The 17,927-nt window shown below is 44.9% G+C and overlaps 1 protein-coding gene across 6 annotated transcripts in view; it reads right to left on the reverse strand.

Moving 5' to 3' along the window:
• ACTN2 (actinin alpha 2) overlaps positions 1-17,927 on the reverse strand; it is a 107,193-nt gene that overhangs the window by 46,444 nt on the left and 42,822 nt on the right. For all 6 annotated transcript variants that reach the window (XM_075540619.1, XM_075540620.1, XM_075540613.1 and 3 more), the window contains 3 exons: positions 2,219-2,333; positions 1,234-1,353; positions 505-591 (listed from right to left, as the gene is read on the reverse strand). In XM_075540619.1, the coding sequence (XP_075396734.1) occupies positions 505-591; positions 1,234-1,353; positions 2,219-2,333 (322 nt within the window). The remainder of the gene's footprint in view (positions 1-504; positions 592-1,233; positions 1,354-2,218; positions 2,334-17,927) is intronic.

A 17,927-nucleotide genomic window follows, 5' to 3' on the forward strand; every position in this document is an offset into this window, starting at 1 on the left:
TTAAAACAAACAGACAAACTAACATGCCCCCTCCCACTCTGAGTAAAAAAGAAACCAAAAATCCTTGGATTTTAATCTTTTTTTATACCTGGACAATGGGGGAAAGGGGCCAGGGTTCGTGTGTGTGTTTTAGCTATCAGTCTAGAAGATTCTGTTAACCTTGTGAGTTTTCATTATTCATTATTGAGCAATAAAGAAGCTCAATAAATGCTCATTTTAGAAATTCTAAATGTGCTCATTTTCCCCCAAAATGATTCCATCGCCACAAGTAAGACATCACCAAGGTCTTCTTTATACAAATGATAAGTTTACAGAAACTCAACTCACCTGTCTGTCACTCAAAGATGTGAACGACTGCTCATTCCATAAAATACCCACGGGGGGGGGGGGGGGGGGTTTACAAGTAACAGTCCACTCAATCGCAGTGAGTTTGGCGTTTTAAACGTAAATTTATAAGGTCAATTGACAAAAGGCTCTACATCAACTTTTAAACGTGCCATTTACCTTCAACTGAAATGTCCTGAATAGCAAAGCGGAGGATGATGGTCCAGATCATACCCAGCGTCATCTTCACATTGCCATCAACAATTTCTTTAGGTGAAAAACAAAGCAACAAAGAAGAAGAAATTAATGTAAAGATCAAGTGTTGACGACATCCGCGTTTCATATGTATAAGTTGACATCAAAGCTATTGGAAATAGAGCTTCGCAGTGTGTATTGCGCATGCGATGTTCCATCCACAGACCTCGAGTTTAAAGGAATTCCAAGTTAAAACAAGCCCAAATCTTGGATCTGTATGATCATTGAGAACAACCAAGGAGTTTCCAATGCTTTATGACAAAATGAGCTCTGGGCCCAGCCTGGTGTCTGCCCTGGTCCTCTGACAGCACCCACAGGTGGCAGCTATGAAGGAGTCACTTATGCACAGTGAGCTGCTGGGCAGTCCTAAGTCCCACCACCGTGGCCTTGCTTCCTAATCTCCCCCAGGGACTCAGGTCACCTCCTTCCTACTAATTAGTTCGTATTAAGTTCTTTCTGGTTCCTGTCATCAGTGTGAACAAGACAGCATTATAAAAATATGCCTGGCGCCAGTCTCCCCTTTAATGCTACCGTGCGTTCTCATCTCTTGATGCTAGTGCTGAGCAGGGTGCAGCCAATGAGCCAGGCTGCAGGCAGCGCACCCCTGTGCAGTCGGTAGGGCAACCGGCCTGCACCCATTAGTCCCCCACGTACCTTCAGCCCCAATGGAAACCAGTTTCACGCCTTTGCTAGCGATGTAGTCCAACGCCTTGTTGACATTAGCAATTTTGTGGAATCGCATTTTTCCTCGGTCAGGTTTGGGTAGCCTTTCGCCTGTGAAATGAGAGAGAGAGAAATATATATATATATATATATATATATATATATATATATATACACACACACATACATCCATACTAGTGGAGACATGGAGAACATAAACTGTGAGCCAGGACATAAAAACAAACAAATTAAAAAACCTTTCAAGATCCAAAGGCCTGCTTTTCAGATGTGCCATGGAAGCTGGATGGGACCATGACACAACTTACAGCGCTCAGTGTCTGTGGCATCCTGAGCTGCTGGCTCAGCACTGCTAAAGGAAACCAGAAGGACCTACGTCAAGTCACAGCGGCTGCCAGGATGTCTCGGAGAGCCCTGGTTCTGAAGATGCATCCGTCAGAGTCTTGCCAGAGCCTCCTCGGACGCAGCTCTCCCAGTGGGATCTATTCATTCTCCAGCCTCGGGTTCACTCCAGCGAAGGGAAATTCAGGGCACAACATAAGCCCACTGGGGCTGTAAACTCATGTTTTCAGAGTTGTGCCTAAATGTTCATTGGTTATTTGAATGTGAGGCAATTTCTGGGTGACACGTGAACAAATTGGAATGGGTGGAAAACGCTACGAGTGTAGAGAGTCCTATCACTGTCATGTTTTCATTTCATTTTGTTTCAAGTAGCTGGCGTGAGTGTTATTTTAATAAGTTTCTTTGAAAGAGAATTCCATCTCTTTGTTAGGACATAAAAATAACTCCAGGAAACTGCACTTTAGAAATATGTCCTTCACCAATAACAGCATGCGCTTGCCCAGCCAGGTGAAGAGGGACTTTTGGGAGCAGTCATCTTGAAATTGATGCACATCTGTTGCTTACGCAGAGCACATGACAGGGGTATGAAGTTGCTGGAAAATGTTTCACTACTAACCTGAGATGACTTCCAAAAGGAGCATGAGTTTAAGCCCATTCCTGAAGTCTTCCTCAATGTTCTCGATCTGGGTGCCAGCCTTTCGGAGGTGGGAGTTACACCAGGCAGTGAATGTCTGTAAGGAAAAACATTGCTGACCACAAGACCACCCATAGACACTCCCTGCAGAAAACACCTGATAAACACGCCTATTTGGGGGAGGATCAGTAGCAGGACCTCCTCTGGCCTTCCAGAGAAAGGCTGAAATATTCTCTTCAGAGATAAAAACTCATTTATTTGATGATACACTGACCTGCAGAATTGACGCCCCCCTTTAGCCACAGGCGAGGGACTCGAGCAGTTTTACTTCAAACAGATATTATTATAAATTTGATTGTGGTGGATTGAGCCAGGGCATAGTATGACACTTGGTCAGTTGACCTCCCTCTTGGCCCAACTTGAATTTACTCTAGGATCAAATATTTCTTGCTTGTTCCATGACAGAAATTTCTTCTTTGGTTTTTAAAATATTGGCGGTGGTCTTTTCTTTCTTACTCTGTTTTTGTATTATTATTATTTTCTTTTTGCCATTTTGTTTTGTTTTTGATTGTTTCTGTTGGGTTTCCCAGTCGGGGAAGCACAGAGTGGCTGCGTAGAGACAGCCATGGATGCCATGATTAATCAGGGACATTGGGGGTGGTGTGGGGGGAAGGTGAGGGGAGCAAACAATGAGTGTGGGAGGGGGGAAGGGAACATTAGAACTGATTGTGATGAAGTATATACAACATTTTAAAGTGATTTGACTATGGTAATATATGATATGTAAATACTATGTCAAGAAAACTACTAAAAAAGAAAGAAAACAAAAAACCAAACTTGACCAATGATGACCATGGGTGAAGGAGGAAGGGCTGTTTAGGGGGCATTCCGTTTATGTTAATGATAGTGAAATAACTTGGATATGAATAATGGTTGGACAATCCAAAGAGTAAAATCAACGGCACTGAATTAAACAGAACCGATGGCGGTGGTGGTTGCACACCTCTCCTTGATATGATTGAGTTATTGAATTGCATGACATGGATGAAGTGCCAATAAAACTTTTTTAAAAATCAAGGATAGTTGCCTTTAGCTCACAAATGTGGCATTTTACATCTATGCCTTCACCTTCCGAAAAACTCTGCCTTTGTGGGAAAGAGAGACTTCAGTTAGGGTGTGCTTATTGCTCCCTGCACCTCCCAGGGTGGTGCACGCGGTAAGGCACTCGGGCGCTAACTGAAAGATTGGGAGCTTGAGTCCACCCAGAAGCATCTCAGAAGAAAAGTCTGGCAATCTACTTCTGAAAAATCAACCACTGAAAACCCTATGCAGCTCAACTCTGCCCTCTCACACATGGGTTCACGTGGCAACTGGTAGTGCCATTTCCTGCATACAGCAAACATCAATCAACATGTTTGCAGAAAGGGTGAGCAAGTAAAATTTAGAGACTACTCAAAATGCCTAACTGATTGCAGATGTTGGGCAAGAATGTGTACTAAGGAAAAGAGAGGCAAGATCCATTGCCATGATGTACATGGTAGACAATGGTGGAGGAGGTGGGGAAAGGAAAACAAAAGGATAAATACAAGGAAGAAAAGGGTAGTGGGGTCATAGGGCATTAATCCACCCAAGGGGAGGGTATTGTTTATATCTCCACAGGGAAAGTGGGACCAGACTTCAACCCAGTGTCGCAAGGTGTGAACGCAATATCCCGGTATGGAGGAGGGAACCGGCGGAGAGGTCTGGGAGGCTGGCCCCAGCACCATAAATTAAGTGGATTCCTGCCCCTCCCCCGAAAAGAGTTTTTTCCAAAGGACGACATTGACTCTGCAGCTCTGGGAGATGGACATATTTGATCAGAGCACACGGGAGCAGATGAAGGGGCAGGAGGAGAGAGTGGAGCACAGCCTGGCCCACCAGGCCGTGATGATGATGTTCCTGAGTAGAGCAGCCAGTCCACAGAGAGAACAACATGGCTGGCCCCACTATGAGACATGATGCCCCTCAGTGACTAAGGGCAATACAGGGGACAGCACCGGAGACACAGTGTGGGAATTGCACCTGACCTGATCCCACCACACCAAGGCAAATCACTGGGGGAGTGCAGCGGAACAGCAAGGGAATGGAGTGGCAAGGTCCCCAGGGAATGCTGAAAGTGGACTTCGGGGCCAGGGCGTGGTGCCCCAACAGACTGGACTGGAAAACGCTCCTAAGGGCCAGCAAACGATCCCTGAACTAACTACAAGCTTTTCTCTTGTGAACTGTTTTATTCTGTTCTTTGTCAGTGGTTTGTTTTTGTTGTTTTGTTGTCTGGTTGTATACTGTTGCTTTGTTTTCCTCTGTCTAGTTTTCGTGCATGTTAGTGACTCCACAGGTCTGTCTGAATAGGACAGGCTGGATGAACTATCTGGAGGAAAAACAACGGGACCGACAGTTTTGGGGGGACTTGGGGTGGGGGGGTAGGGGGGGTAAGGAAGTGGTGTTAACAAACCCAGGGACAAGGGAAAAACATGGGACCCCAAATGGTAGAGAAGTGGGAGTGGCAGGCCTGCTGGGAAATGATCAAGGGTAAGGTTGCTTAGAGAAGAGGTATACTCTAGCCCAGGTGGCGATGAAGCATGGTAGTAGGGCAGGAGGAAAGTCAAGGGAGATGGAGGAAAGAGCTAGGAGTCAAAGGGCATTCATGGAGGTCTAGACAAAGACATGTACATGCAAATATATATAGGAGGATGGGGAAATAGATCTATGTGTCTATATTTATAGGTCAAGTATTAAGGTGGCGGAAGGACCTTGGGCCTCTACTCAAACACTCCCTCAATGCATGAATACCTTCTTTTATTAAATTGGAACTCTATGATGCTCACTCTCCCGACACAACGGCTGGAGCCAAAGTGTGTGAACAAGTAAATGTGGTGAAGAAAGCTGATGGTGCCCGGCTATCAAAAGAGATAGTGACTGGGGTCTTAAAGGCTTGAAGATAAACAAGCGGCCATCTAGCTCAGAAGCAACAAAGTCCACATGGAAGAACACACCAGCCTGAGTGAGCGAGTGGTCCCAAAGGGATCAGTTACCAGGCATCAAAGAACAAAAAATCATATCATTGACTGCACACCTCCATGATAGGATCGCTGAAGACAAATGGGTGCATAAGCAAATGTGGTGAAGAAAGCTGATGGTGCCCGGCTATCAAAAGAGATAGTGTCTGGGGTCTTAAAGGCTTGAAGGTGAACAAGCGGCCATCTAGATCAGAAGCAAATAAGCCCACATGGAAGAAGCACACCGGCCAGTGCGATCACGAGGTGCCCAAGGGACCAGGTATAAGGCATCATGCAAAAAAAAAAAAAAAAGATATAAGTGTGTGTATGTATGTGTATATATGTGTATATGTATATATATGTATATATATATCATATTAAATGAAGGGGGAAGTGCAGAGTGGAGACCCAAGGCCCAAGTGTCGACCAATGGAGATCCCCTCATAGAGGGGTTTAGGAGAGGAGATGGGTTAATTAGGGTGTGAGGTAGTATCGATGAAGAACACAGCTTTCCCCCGGATCCTGGATGCTTCCTCCCCCCAACTACCATGATCCGAATTCTACCTTGCAGGGCTGGATAGGACAGAGGCTGTACACTGGTGCATATGAGGGTTGGAGGTACAGGGAATCCAGGGTGGATGATACCTTCAGGACCAAGGGTGTGAGGGACGATGCTGGGAGAGTGGAGGGTGAGTGGGTTGGAAAGGGGGAACTGATTACAAGGATCCACATGTGACCTCTTCCCTGGGAGAGGGACAGCAGAGAAGGGGGGAAGGGAGACTCCGGATAGGGCAAGATATGACAAAACAACGATGTATAAATTACCAAGGGCATATGAGGGAGGGGGGAAGGGGGAGGGAGGAGGGGAAAAAAAAAGAGGACCTGATGCAAGGGGCTTAAGTGGAGAGCAAATGTCTTGAGAATGATTGGGGCAGGGAATGTATGGATGTGCTTTATACAATTGATGTATGTATATGTATGGATTGTGGTAAGAGTTGTATGAGTCCCTAATAAAATGTAAAAGAAGAAAAGAGAAAAAAATGATTAGGGCAAAGACTGTACAGATGTGCTTTATACAATTGATGTATGTATATATATGAACTGTGAAAAGAATTGTATGAGCCCCAATAAATTGTTAAAATTAAAAAAAAAAAAAGATCCATTGCCATTAATTGTCTGCTAGTTTATCCTGGATGAGCAGGCTTTAAGTTAATAACTAAATCAATGAAACAAATTTGCAATGCAGTGATTCATTTGATAATCATAAATAACCTCCATCTGCCTTATTCAAGACCCTGGGCTAGACCTGAATTTTCACAGAACACAACAGCCAAGCCCTGGCTTTGCTCATAGTCCACCACCCATGTTAACAGACCACTGGGAACATCTTCAGCGAAAAGAGAGAGAGATATATACATATATATATATACATATATATACATATGTACACACACACACATATATATACACACACACACATATATGGCATCCAGAGTCATTCTATTTATTTTTTCAACCTTTTTTTAACTTGGCTTCCACTTGGGCACTACTTCCTGCCAAAATCAAATGAGAAAAGCAGCGAACAGCTGCTGGTTAGGAATGCAGGCTGTCCCCTCAGGCTTACAGCAGCTGCTGGGCTCAAGCTCAGAGGTCCAGGCTGGTGCTCTAAACTGGGGGTGGGTGGGTGAGGGGCCAGGAGGACACAAATGGAGGTTCTTTTAAAGATTCAGAAGTCAACCTCTCAAAAACAAGCTGTATTCAAGTGAGACTACAAAAAAGACATGTGTTCCTATAAAAATGATTTTCCCAGGTTACAAAAGGGATTTTGAACCAAGACAATGTAATAATTATTCAAACGATAAATAAGTAACATGTATATTTAAAGAAAGAAAGGATAGACTCTTAGTTTCAAAAATAAAACTTAGTATTTTTGAGTAACATGGCCACTAGAACTTTCCGTGATGATGGAAATGGTCTCTATCTACATTGCTTAATACATGTGTGGAAAGTAACTTGCGCAACTGAGAAATGGAATCCTTTATTTTAATTTCATTAATGTACAGCTAAATCACCTTCACGTGTGGTTGCCATTTTCACTGGCTGGTGCAGACCTAGAGCTTTGTGTCTTTCAAACTGACTCGACATGGCAGTTTACATGTGTCTTAAAAGAAATACCATACATTTAGGTTTTCAGGGTAAAGAAAATCCATTACCCCAGACATCCAAGAAATACAGGAAATTTATTTTTACTACAAAAAGTTCATGCCACCATAAAGTTTCTGAAATCTTCTTGAAACCAAACAATAGCTCAGCTTACCTAATAAAGAACACCAGCCTTAAACATTGTGCTCTTTGAAGATCTCTCTGTATGGGATCAAGCGGACAACTTCCAAACCAAACTCCCTGCTATTCAGCCAATGCTGACTCAGCACCCGCCTGTGGCTTTCTGAGACTGTAATGGTTGATGGGCGTAGAAAGCCCCATGTTTCTCCACGGAGCTGCTGGTGGTTTTGCACCGCAGATCCTGGGGATGAGAGCCCAACGTATATAACTACAGCACCAGCAGGGCTCCCAGGTCAGCAGTAAAGGAAAGGCTACCTAAGAACCATGGAGGACAGTAGGCTTGTGTGAGTGAGGGAGGAATCGCACGGAAAAGGAGGGTGGAAATAGCTGCACAATTTAACAAGTGTAACCAGTGTTACTGAATGATACATGCAGAACTGTTAGTGTATGTTTTTTACAACAGTAAAATAAAATAAATGATAAGGAAAAACATTTATATTTGTCACTGGATAGAGAAGAACAGGGATGGAGCTGCTCATCAGGAGAGAGGTGGAGAAAGGCTTGTGCTGGGAGCCAGAGAGGCGACTGGAGGCTCTTGGCTGTGACTGGGCAACATCCGGGCAGAGTTGGGGGCGGGGCAGAACTTGACTTCTTTCCTTGACGGAATGTGCCTGGTGCGGGGGCCACCATTTCTCTTAAGAAGAACTGTCGGACTGTACTGGCTTCACTAGAGAGCTTGTAAAGCAAGAGGAGCTAGCCTCCCAAATCACGAGAGCTTCCTTTCACAGTCGGTTTAGTTCTCCATGAGTTAGTTCCTTTAGACCAGGGGTTCTCAACCTGTGGGTGGCGACCCCTTGGGGGGTCAAATGACCCTTTCACATGGGGTCGCCCGATTCATAATGAAAACTGTAGCAAAGTTACAGCTCTGGACTGTAGCAATATCACAGTGATGAAGTAGTGACGAAAATCATGTTGTGGTTGGTGGGGTCACCAAAACATGAGGACCTGTATGAAAGGGTCGCGGCATCAGGCAGGTTGGGACCCTCTGCTTTCGACCTTAGCGATGCAGTGTGCTATGCAAGCAAGCAGGGGGTCCACAAAGAAGTCCTCGGTAAGATTTGGGGGTTGCTGCATTTCCCTCCATCATTAGCACACTTTTTGCAGAAACAGGACAAATGAAAGGGCATAGAGTCTCCCTTGGCTGGTAATTAACATCGTAAATAGAATGAGAACGGAACCTCTAATAAAGCTTCCTTTTCGGAGTACAGTGACGTCTTTGCAAGCTGTTATTTCCGCTCTGTGATAGTCAGTTTTTGAGGTTAAGTGGGTTAGTCATCTCCTTCACTGGATCTTAGGGGTACGCATGAAAGAAAGAGAGACTTCATTAGGCTTAGCTCCACTACATCAACTGTCCTTTTAGTTTAAATTCATTCTCTCCATCTGCGCAACTGCATAATTACTGATTACAAATTAGCTTCCTTGTATGTATAGCTATGAAAAGGCACTTGACCTTCAAATGGACTTTCGCAGCATTTCACGCTGGGGTTCAGGGTGTCTGCATTGATTTTACGAGTAGGCTTCATGTGCTGTCTGGAAGTGCCTCAGTTACCTTCATTTGAAGGCCTTTAATCATAATGTAATAAGGCAAGAGAACTCACCTTGTTTTTCTAAGTTGAAGTTCTTTAGTTGGAAAGTGAGCGAGAGAAGAGAGAGAGAGAGAGAGAGAGAGAGAGAGAGAGAGAGAGACACTAGTACTGACACTCGGAACGGCTGGCAATGGCCATTTCTTGGACAGCAACGTGGACGGTGGTGCCAGAGGCCCAGCAACGGCCTACTCTGCTCACTCCAAGTCCCGATTCGGAAGGGTTTTGTTTTGTTCTTTTTAAAAACAAAAAGTCTGAAGATGTTCCCTTGGTAAAGGTTTCGTTTTTAAAAACTAGTGAGGACAGTGACCACCTCACCCTTGAGCACCTGCAGGTCTGAAGCCAGCACATGCAGTCAGGCAGGCATTCGGCCAGGGGGCGTCACCGCCACCATGGGTTGGAACATGGGGTGTCTAAGAGCACCCTTTAAGCAGTGGGGCGATGTCTCAACAGGCTTCCCTTTCCATTCCCCCCTCCTCTACACATCATCCTGAAGGACGCCCATCTCAAGTGTGTTTGTTTTCGGAAAACCAGCTGCGACCATTTAGGCTAAACAAATTGAACTAGAACCCATTTGAACAGGCTTTTAAATTTTTGTTGTTGCTCTGTTTCCATTTTTATTACAAATGCCTGACTGGGCTCCGTTGTCAAGAGGCACGCATGGAAAACTAGCCAGCTGAGATAGTGCGTGTCATTAGCAAATGGGTCTTGAAGGAGTCCACTAAGTACTTCCTTATCAGTTAGGTTCCTACAAGTATTGATATTGTAAAACTGATGTGTAGCTTCATCTATAGGGGACAGACCACCAACCAATACATGCAGATTTGTGCTTGTGTGTGTGTGTACACAGAGGTTATTTTTGACATTCAGTTTTGCCATTCAGAAACAATGAATAAATGAACCTGCACCCCGCCCACAAAGGTAAACAAATATCAAATTTGATTTTTCTAGAGGGGAGATAAGGAGGTCTTCATCTTGCTGTCACCCTCTGGACGAACTCTTCCTGGTTGACCGCTGACTGGTCCATGGCCATCAGTGTCTGCTTCTCTGATCATCTCGTCCACTTCATCTGCTGCTTTTTCTCGAAGGTTGGCGTGATGTGGCGCAGCTCGGCCGCCCTGCTGTAGCCATGGCCATCCTTGCCAAAGACTTGGAATGCCTCATGGACTTCTTCCTCACTGTCAGAGTCTTCCATTATTCTAGCCATGGTCGTCAAAATCCCTGGAAGTCAATGGACCATCTGAGTTCACCTCATTGATCATATCCTGTAATCCAGCTTCTGCTGGGTTTGGGCTCAGTGACCTCAGGGCAGTTCCAAGTTCCTTTGATGTGATGGAGCTGTCTCCATCTTTATCAAAGAGGGTGAGAGCCTCCTTGAATTCAATAACCCGCTCTTTGGTCATCTGATCAGCCATGGTGCCAATGGAGCGAAGAAATGAGGAGGGAGCAAGGGGGCTGTCCCAGAGCTGCCTCTGCTGGGTCAGCTTCTGTGCCTGCTGCTGTCAGTGCGCCTGGACGCTGTGCAGTCACCGCGGGTACCGAGCCGATGGCTTGTCCTGGTGCCCCTGCCACAGCCACGCTCCCAGCACCACTGCCCTCGCCAATTAAAACAACACCACCAGTGCTTTTGGTGAAAACGTGCATAGCAAATCTCACTCCCGTTCCACATCCTGGTCAGGGACATGCTTGTCATTTCTGTTCTAGGTGTTTCACTTCCACTAGTTAATCGCCTTCTCATCTGAGCCTTAACATAGACGTGGACCCTTTGGTCTTACAGAAGTCGTGTCTTTTATTTTATTAAGGAACACAGTGCTCAGGGGTCAGTGAAGCTGATAAACAAATGGTTAGCTTAGAGGTGACCTTGGGCAATGGCCTCTAGCTTTTAAGAGCCACTCAGGATCTTAGTCAGGAGAACTCCTCCAGGTTCCAAGAGTCTAGATGAAGGATTGAAGTTCCGGTCTGCCTTTTTCTTTTGATTTATCAAGATTTTGCTACTCTGTTCCTGGAGGGAACAATCGCTAGTGGAAGTGGGGCGCCATCCCCAGGTGCTCACGGAGGTAATGAGTCACTCATTCCATATCTGCTGCCTAATCCCAATCCTTCTGTGGATGCTCTGGGTGAAAATCGACTAATCACTGTGCCCGCGTGAGCTTTTAAGGCCACAAGCACCACCCAACAAAAGCAGTAAACACTATCGGGCCAAATACCTGGGATGTCCCATGAAAGCATGACCCTAAGCCTCCAAACCTCTGCATCTTTGGTTGTACATGCAGATTTTGAACAGTGATTCTTCCCACGCTTCCCACCCCAATATATATCACACAACTTTTTGCCAATTCAACTTTTTAACAGGTGAATAACCTATTAAGAGTAATAACATCACTGTTCATGAGGGAGGGGGAACAGGGAGGGAGGGGAAAACGAGGAGCTGATACCAAGGGCTCAAGTAGAAATAAAATGTTTTGAGAATGATGATGGTAACAAATGTACAAAGGTGCCTGACACGATGGATGTAAGTATGGATTGTGATGAGTTGTATGAGTCCCCAATAAAATGATTTCAAAAAAAGAGTAAAAACATCAACCAGCTGTGCAATCCTGTCTGTAATCAATGCAATTTCTTTTCATTGTAAAGCCAAACTTAATACCCATAAAAAATGACCCTCGTTCACCCTCCCTCTTCTATGTCCTTGGCAACCACTAATAAACTTTGCTTGTTGTTGTGTTTTATGTAAATGAGGCCAGACATCATTCATTCTTTTGAGATTGACTTGTTCAACTTAGCATAATGTCTTTAGGCTCCATTTATTTCTTTCACTGGCTGAGTATGCACCACGTTTGTTTATGCATCCATAGGTATCTTTGGCTGTTTAATACAAAAGCTTTTGATGCCTTGAAATACTATGCACATTGGAAAATAAATTTCTTTTAAAAAACCAACAACAACATTTCCACACAAAGAGAACAAAATGGAGAACCACAGAATCACCTACCCCTAGAAAGGAACGTGATTTTTCTAGCGCTAATCACCCTCCAAAAAACTCTGTGATGAATGATGGGGAGAGAAAATGAAAAAGTAGTGGAAGACACAGTCTCCCAATGTATATTCCCTAGAATAGTGGAGCAAAGATCAGTGTCTCCTAAACATATGGAAGCACAGCCATACGCCGCTGGCCAGGACTGACAATCATACAAACACGAACTGAGCTAAGCTTCTGTGACAGGCTTTTCTGGGTCTGGTGGTGGGAAGGGGTGCTGCAACAATGGAATCAAGCATAAGAACAACTGATAGGATGTTAGGGTAGAGCAGGAGTGAGCAAGACATTGTGCACAGGGTAGCTATGGGTCAGGTCAACTGGATGGCACCTAACAACAACAAGGACAATGATTATGAGTATCCTTTTATATGGTTTGGGGGGGGCTCCAAATAGAGTTTCATTGGCTGATTTTTTTACAGCAAATTATTGGCTTTTTTTTTAGGGGAAGCTCTGCTGAGACATGTTCAGCATCAGAGCTGTGCATGAAGTGCACTGGCTGGGAATTGAACCCAGGTTTCCAGGATGGAGGGCAAGAATTCTACCACTGAACCACTAATGTCACTGAACGTAATCTAAAATCCAAGCTCCATCAAGTCAATTCTGTCTCATAAGGACGCTATAGGGGTTTCCGAAGCTATAAATCTCTCAGGGAGCAGACAGCCCCATCTTTCTTCAGGGATCACCTGGTGGATTTGAGCTACTGACTTTGGGGTTGCTGTCTACTCCACAGCACCCCCAGAGCTCCTTGAACACAGCTGAGAGGCCCACACCACTGAAGCATGTTGGAAAATATATCTATTGAAGACATATTCTAGGAAAATATATTAGCAAAAATTTTCAGTCCTGATTAATAGAGGAAGTTGTTTCTTCTTTCACAAAAGATTTACTGGCAAAACCCCTAGACCATGGGTACTATAAGACTCTTACCTCACTCAGGGTTTAATTATATGAGAGTAGACACGATGTCTTGATGGTAAATAACAGTTGTTATGTCCTTGAACTGGAGAGTTAAGTTTGGGTTAATGAACAGCTGTGGATTTATATTTAACGTAAAAAACGTTAACAAAAATACTGGAATATTGAATTCTGGATGTTTAAGGCACATAACATACTCCATACCAGAAGGATGTGATGTGGAAACCCCAACAGATGAACTAGACTCTACCTCAAGCACACTGGTAGCCTGAGGATTTAAGACAGAAATTTCATGGTGTGTGAAGAAGCAGAAAACAGCTGTATCAAGAGTATTGAACTGTCCGCAGGTAGACAGTGACTTACTACTTCGGTGCCTTACTTGCTGCATGATGAGCTGCCTTATTCTGGCAGAACTGTGCCTGCCATGTCCATGAATATCCAGTAAGTTTTGCCTAACAACCAACTCCTGTTGTTTGTGCACATAGCGTCCAGTCGTGAAAGGATTCATTCTACCAGTGAATCATTTAAGTAATACAATATGAAGTTAGCCTACCCCCTTTTCAATCTCCCTCTCTCAATAGTGCTTCAAAATTAGTACTGTAGGCTAATCAATGACACTATAAAGAGAAGTCACTTACGCTCCAGAGAGATGATCCATAAGATGCTCTACCGTAAATTAACAAGGATGTCTCCAAGGTGAACGAACCAGAGGCAGATAAAAAACATGGACCCAGGAAGTGATTTTGGCTTCACAATTAATCCTAGCTCCTATTTAAGAACAATTCATTTTTATGACATGGCCCTGCTCGATACTTGCCCTCATGAAGGAAACACGGAAGATATGGTGCTACAGCAAAGTATGGTGAAGAAATTAGATGGTGCCTGGCTATGGGATAGAATAATGCCTGAAGTCTTAAAGACTTGTTTCCCAAAAGCAGCCATCTGAGTGAGGCATCAACTAAGCCCACATGGAAGCAGCACATCAACATCTGTGATCCAATGATTGTAAATTATATCATCCAAATCTGAAGGCGGGGATAATATCAGAGCTTACATTGTGAGATTCTGGTGTGCAGAAGGCTGTAGATGACAGTGGAAACCCAAAATACATTTGTAGGATCTACATAGGGCCTGAGCCTCTGGTGATTTCCCTCTAATCATAACCAAGGGACAGGAATAGCCTGGTTATCAGACAGAGCGTATTGGAGAGATGACTATAGTAAATTAAAATGGTAAATGTGACTTGAACGGTTACTTACTCTCCTTTCTGATACGCTTTGGGCTTGATCTGGTTTTCCATATTTTGGTTGTTTTTTCATATTGGGGTTTATCTCTGGTGTATTTTGTCATTATTGGTAGACTTCTTAACTCTTTGTTGTGCGTTTTTCTGTTTTGGGGGATATGGAACTCAGGATAAGTAAATCTATAGAGACAATCACTAGAATAAGGGTTCCTGGGGTACCATGAGAAAGGTGGGGGGGGGGGGTGAGGTAAGTGGAAAATGATATCAAAGAGTTCAAGAAAAAAGAAAGTATTTTGAAACTGATTGTGGTAGTAACTGTACAACACTACTTGATATGGTTGGACTATGGAATGGTATGATGTCTGGATTAGTTCCTAATAAAATGGTTTGGGAAAATAAAAATTAGCAAAGCCCATATCTATAAAAATCTACATCGTAAATTACTTCACAAGGGGAAGGGAGAAAGATCTTTTAATTAAAATGAGCAATTTTACATAGGTTCTTCCTTTTCGACCACAATCATACATGGACATGATTATTACTGGATACATAATTGGTGGGGGATCAATGCCGAATCAGATGCAGTTCTTGGAGCATAAAACCATTCTGTACTATTGGTTAATTCAATTTTTTTCTTTACCCAATTCATAATAAAGCTTAAAAAAAAGCTACTTGTTCAATCTCTACTATTCCATTTTTCCAAACAACAAGACCTAACAACCTAATCTTTTCTCTAACTAGCGTTTGGAGGCACTGGCGGTAGCTCGGTGGCAGAATTTTCACCTTCCATGTGGGAGACCAGGGCCAGTCCTTAGCCAAAGTCTGTCCTGTGGTGCATCGCTACATGATGCTGGCGAAGTCTGGGCAGAGCTTCCAAACTAAGAGGGACACAGAGTGGCCTGGAATCCCACTTCTGAGAATCAGCCAGAGAAAACCCCATACACTGCAATGAATCGATCCACATTGAACAAGTGGACAGTGGAGGACTGCACAGTGAGGGTTCGGCTCTGTGCTGGGCAGCGGGGGGGGGGGGGGGTCACTATGAGGCAGGGCTAACTCAACAGTAGCTAACAATGACAAGGGGCAGTGGTCACTTGAGTAGCAATTATACAAAATACTCATGTTGAACCACATTTCCTAAGAATTTTATTACAGACATGGGGCTTCTGTGAACAAAACAGAACAGAAGCCACGAAGAGCTGTGACAGGCCCTCGGAGAGGGGATACGCAGGCGGTATGAAAATCATGAAACTCGGGGGTCTGCTGGCCTGATGACGTCTCGCATTTAAGCTCATCACGAGTCCCTGGGTAGTGCAACGTGTCACCACCTCAGCTCTTAACCAAAGGTTGGCAGCTTACATCCACCCAGAGGTGACCTAGAGGAAAGGCCTGGCAGTCTATCGAAGCACCAGCATCGGGAGCCCTCTGGAACACGGGTCCCCTCACACACAGGGGCGCGCCATGAGTTGCAGTGGACTTCACGGCACAGGCAGCCAATAATTTAAAAGTCCACTGGTTATAACACAGCGTTGGAGGTCAACGACATTCTGAGGCATTCTCAGAGTATTCCGTGGTTTGAAGTTTCAGATGATTTCATTTCCTCAGTAAGGAAAGCCTCAAGAGGCACTGCTGGCGCACTGGGAGCCTTCCTGACTTGGGTCCTGGTGTGTCGCCTGTGGGGAGAATGACCGGAGCGCCAAGTGCAGGAGCAGCAGAGTACCTGAGTGCGCTCCACAGGGGACAGGACTGAGCGTTGAGCTTGGCCAGTTGGCACTCGTGATTAAGAACTTGACCTTTGGGGCCTGTTGCTTTCCTAACTATTCAAAAGGCCAAACAATTGCCATGATGCATTGTGGGAAAATAGCTCAGCATATTATGAAGAAACAAAGCAAGTAGGAAGTAGGCTGGCCAGCGCCACCCATCACGAGGGTTCTGGAACCAACTCATAAAGCTACGGGAAAAACACAACTCTATTCAGTTGGGTTTCTAAAAACGCCCCATTTATTTGTCTATCTACAACCAGCACTTGAATAGTGTTTTCTTTTCCACTTCACAAGGTCCTAATTTCCCTAAATTACTTCTAATAACTTTCCTGGCTTGTTTTGAATATTGGAGACTTACGAGTGCTCTGGAAAGCTGCACGCGTTATAAAAACCTCTGGTCGCAGTGGAGGAGGGGCCTCAGGGATGTTGCTTTGTGCTCTATTTGATTTTAACTGTAGTACGAAGACTCACACCCCCATTGAGCGCAGGTTGCCTAGTCCTTCGGAGGGCAAACATTTCTGCAACCCACGTTGCTGCTGGTAAAAGCAGTAAGCACGAAGCCGTCCAGGCTAAATGAATATCTCTCTCCCTCCAGCCAGAGAGGCACTAAGGAGGACAGCAATCAGGCGTGCTGGGTGGTGCAGTATACGTAGCCCACTCAGCTTCACGCCGCTTGCCTCTCAAATGCTGCAAGGACCCAGACAAGACCCATGTGGCAAAAACGCTAGAAAGTACTCGCGTACGCACATCTTCTTTAAAAAGATTTAAGAAGTGTTTCTGCTGGAGTTTACAATATGAACATCCAGGAAGTTCTCTGGACCCACAAATAAGTCCCGGTTGTGATTAACTATTCAGTATTAGAATTCATAGTCATCGGAGTTTTAGAAACCTAACAAGCAAACATTCAAGTGCCCAGGGACCCCATTCAATTGCTCTCACAAAAGAAGCTAAGTCCAAGTAAGACGTCTGTAAGTCAGCGTCCATAGTGTTGTTGTTAGGGCCCATGGAGGTGGTTCCTACTCACAGTGACCCTGTGCACAGCAAAGCGAGCTGCGGCCCGGTTCTTCCCCATCACTGCAATTATCCGCGTGTTTGAGCCCACTGTTGCAGGCACCGTGGCAATCTATCTGGTCAAGAGCCTTCCGCATTTTTTGTACGCTCCTCTTTTACTAAGCATGATGTCCTTCCCTAGAAACTGGTTTCTCTTGGCAGGTTGCCCAAAGTACGTGAGACTACGTCACCATCCTTCCTTTGAGGAGCACTCCGACTGGACTTCTTCTAAGACATCGGTTTTGCCTTTGGCCAGTCCCTGGTACTTTCAATATTCTTCACTGGCCCCTGTGGGGGGAGGTCAGCACTCACAGCCATCCTCCCAGTTGCCAGACTGGAGCGGGCCCCACTCCCTGCTGTTAAAGACAATGGACGCCTGCAGACAGCTATTTGGTTCCAGTAGGTGGGGTTTACACCCTACTGATAATGGTTCCTATGGAGATCTAGGGAATAGGTCAAAGTTAAGCCTCCATCCTAAACCTAGGATCTGCCCATCTTGTCACATGTATAACCCCAATCCCTCCCCTTCCTATTGCGTGTATGTCCCTAGACCACCCCTCTCTCGTTACTGTATTACCTATAGGACAGCCCCTTCCAGTGACATATGTCCTTACCTGTAATTAGGGGGCTTGCACGTCCCCAGAGAATAGAAAAGGGGCCGGAGCTACCATTAAACTCTCTCTCCCTCCACGTGGATCATCTAGTGGGGCAGAGGTGAGCAT

The sequence above is a fragment of the Tenrec ecaudatus genome, chromosome 1, assembly GCF_050624435.1.
Source record: "Tenrec ecaudatus isolate mTenEca1 chromosome 1, mTenEca1.hap1, whole genome shotgun sequence".
NCBI lineage: Eukaryota > Metazoa > Chordata > Mammalia > Afrosoricida > Tenrecidae > Tenrec > Tenrec ecaudatus.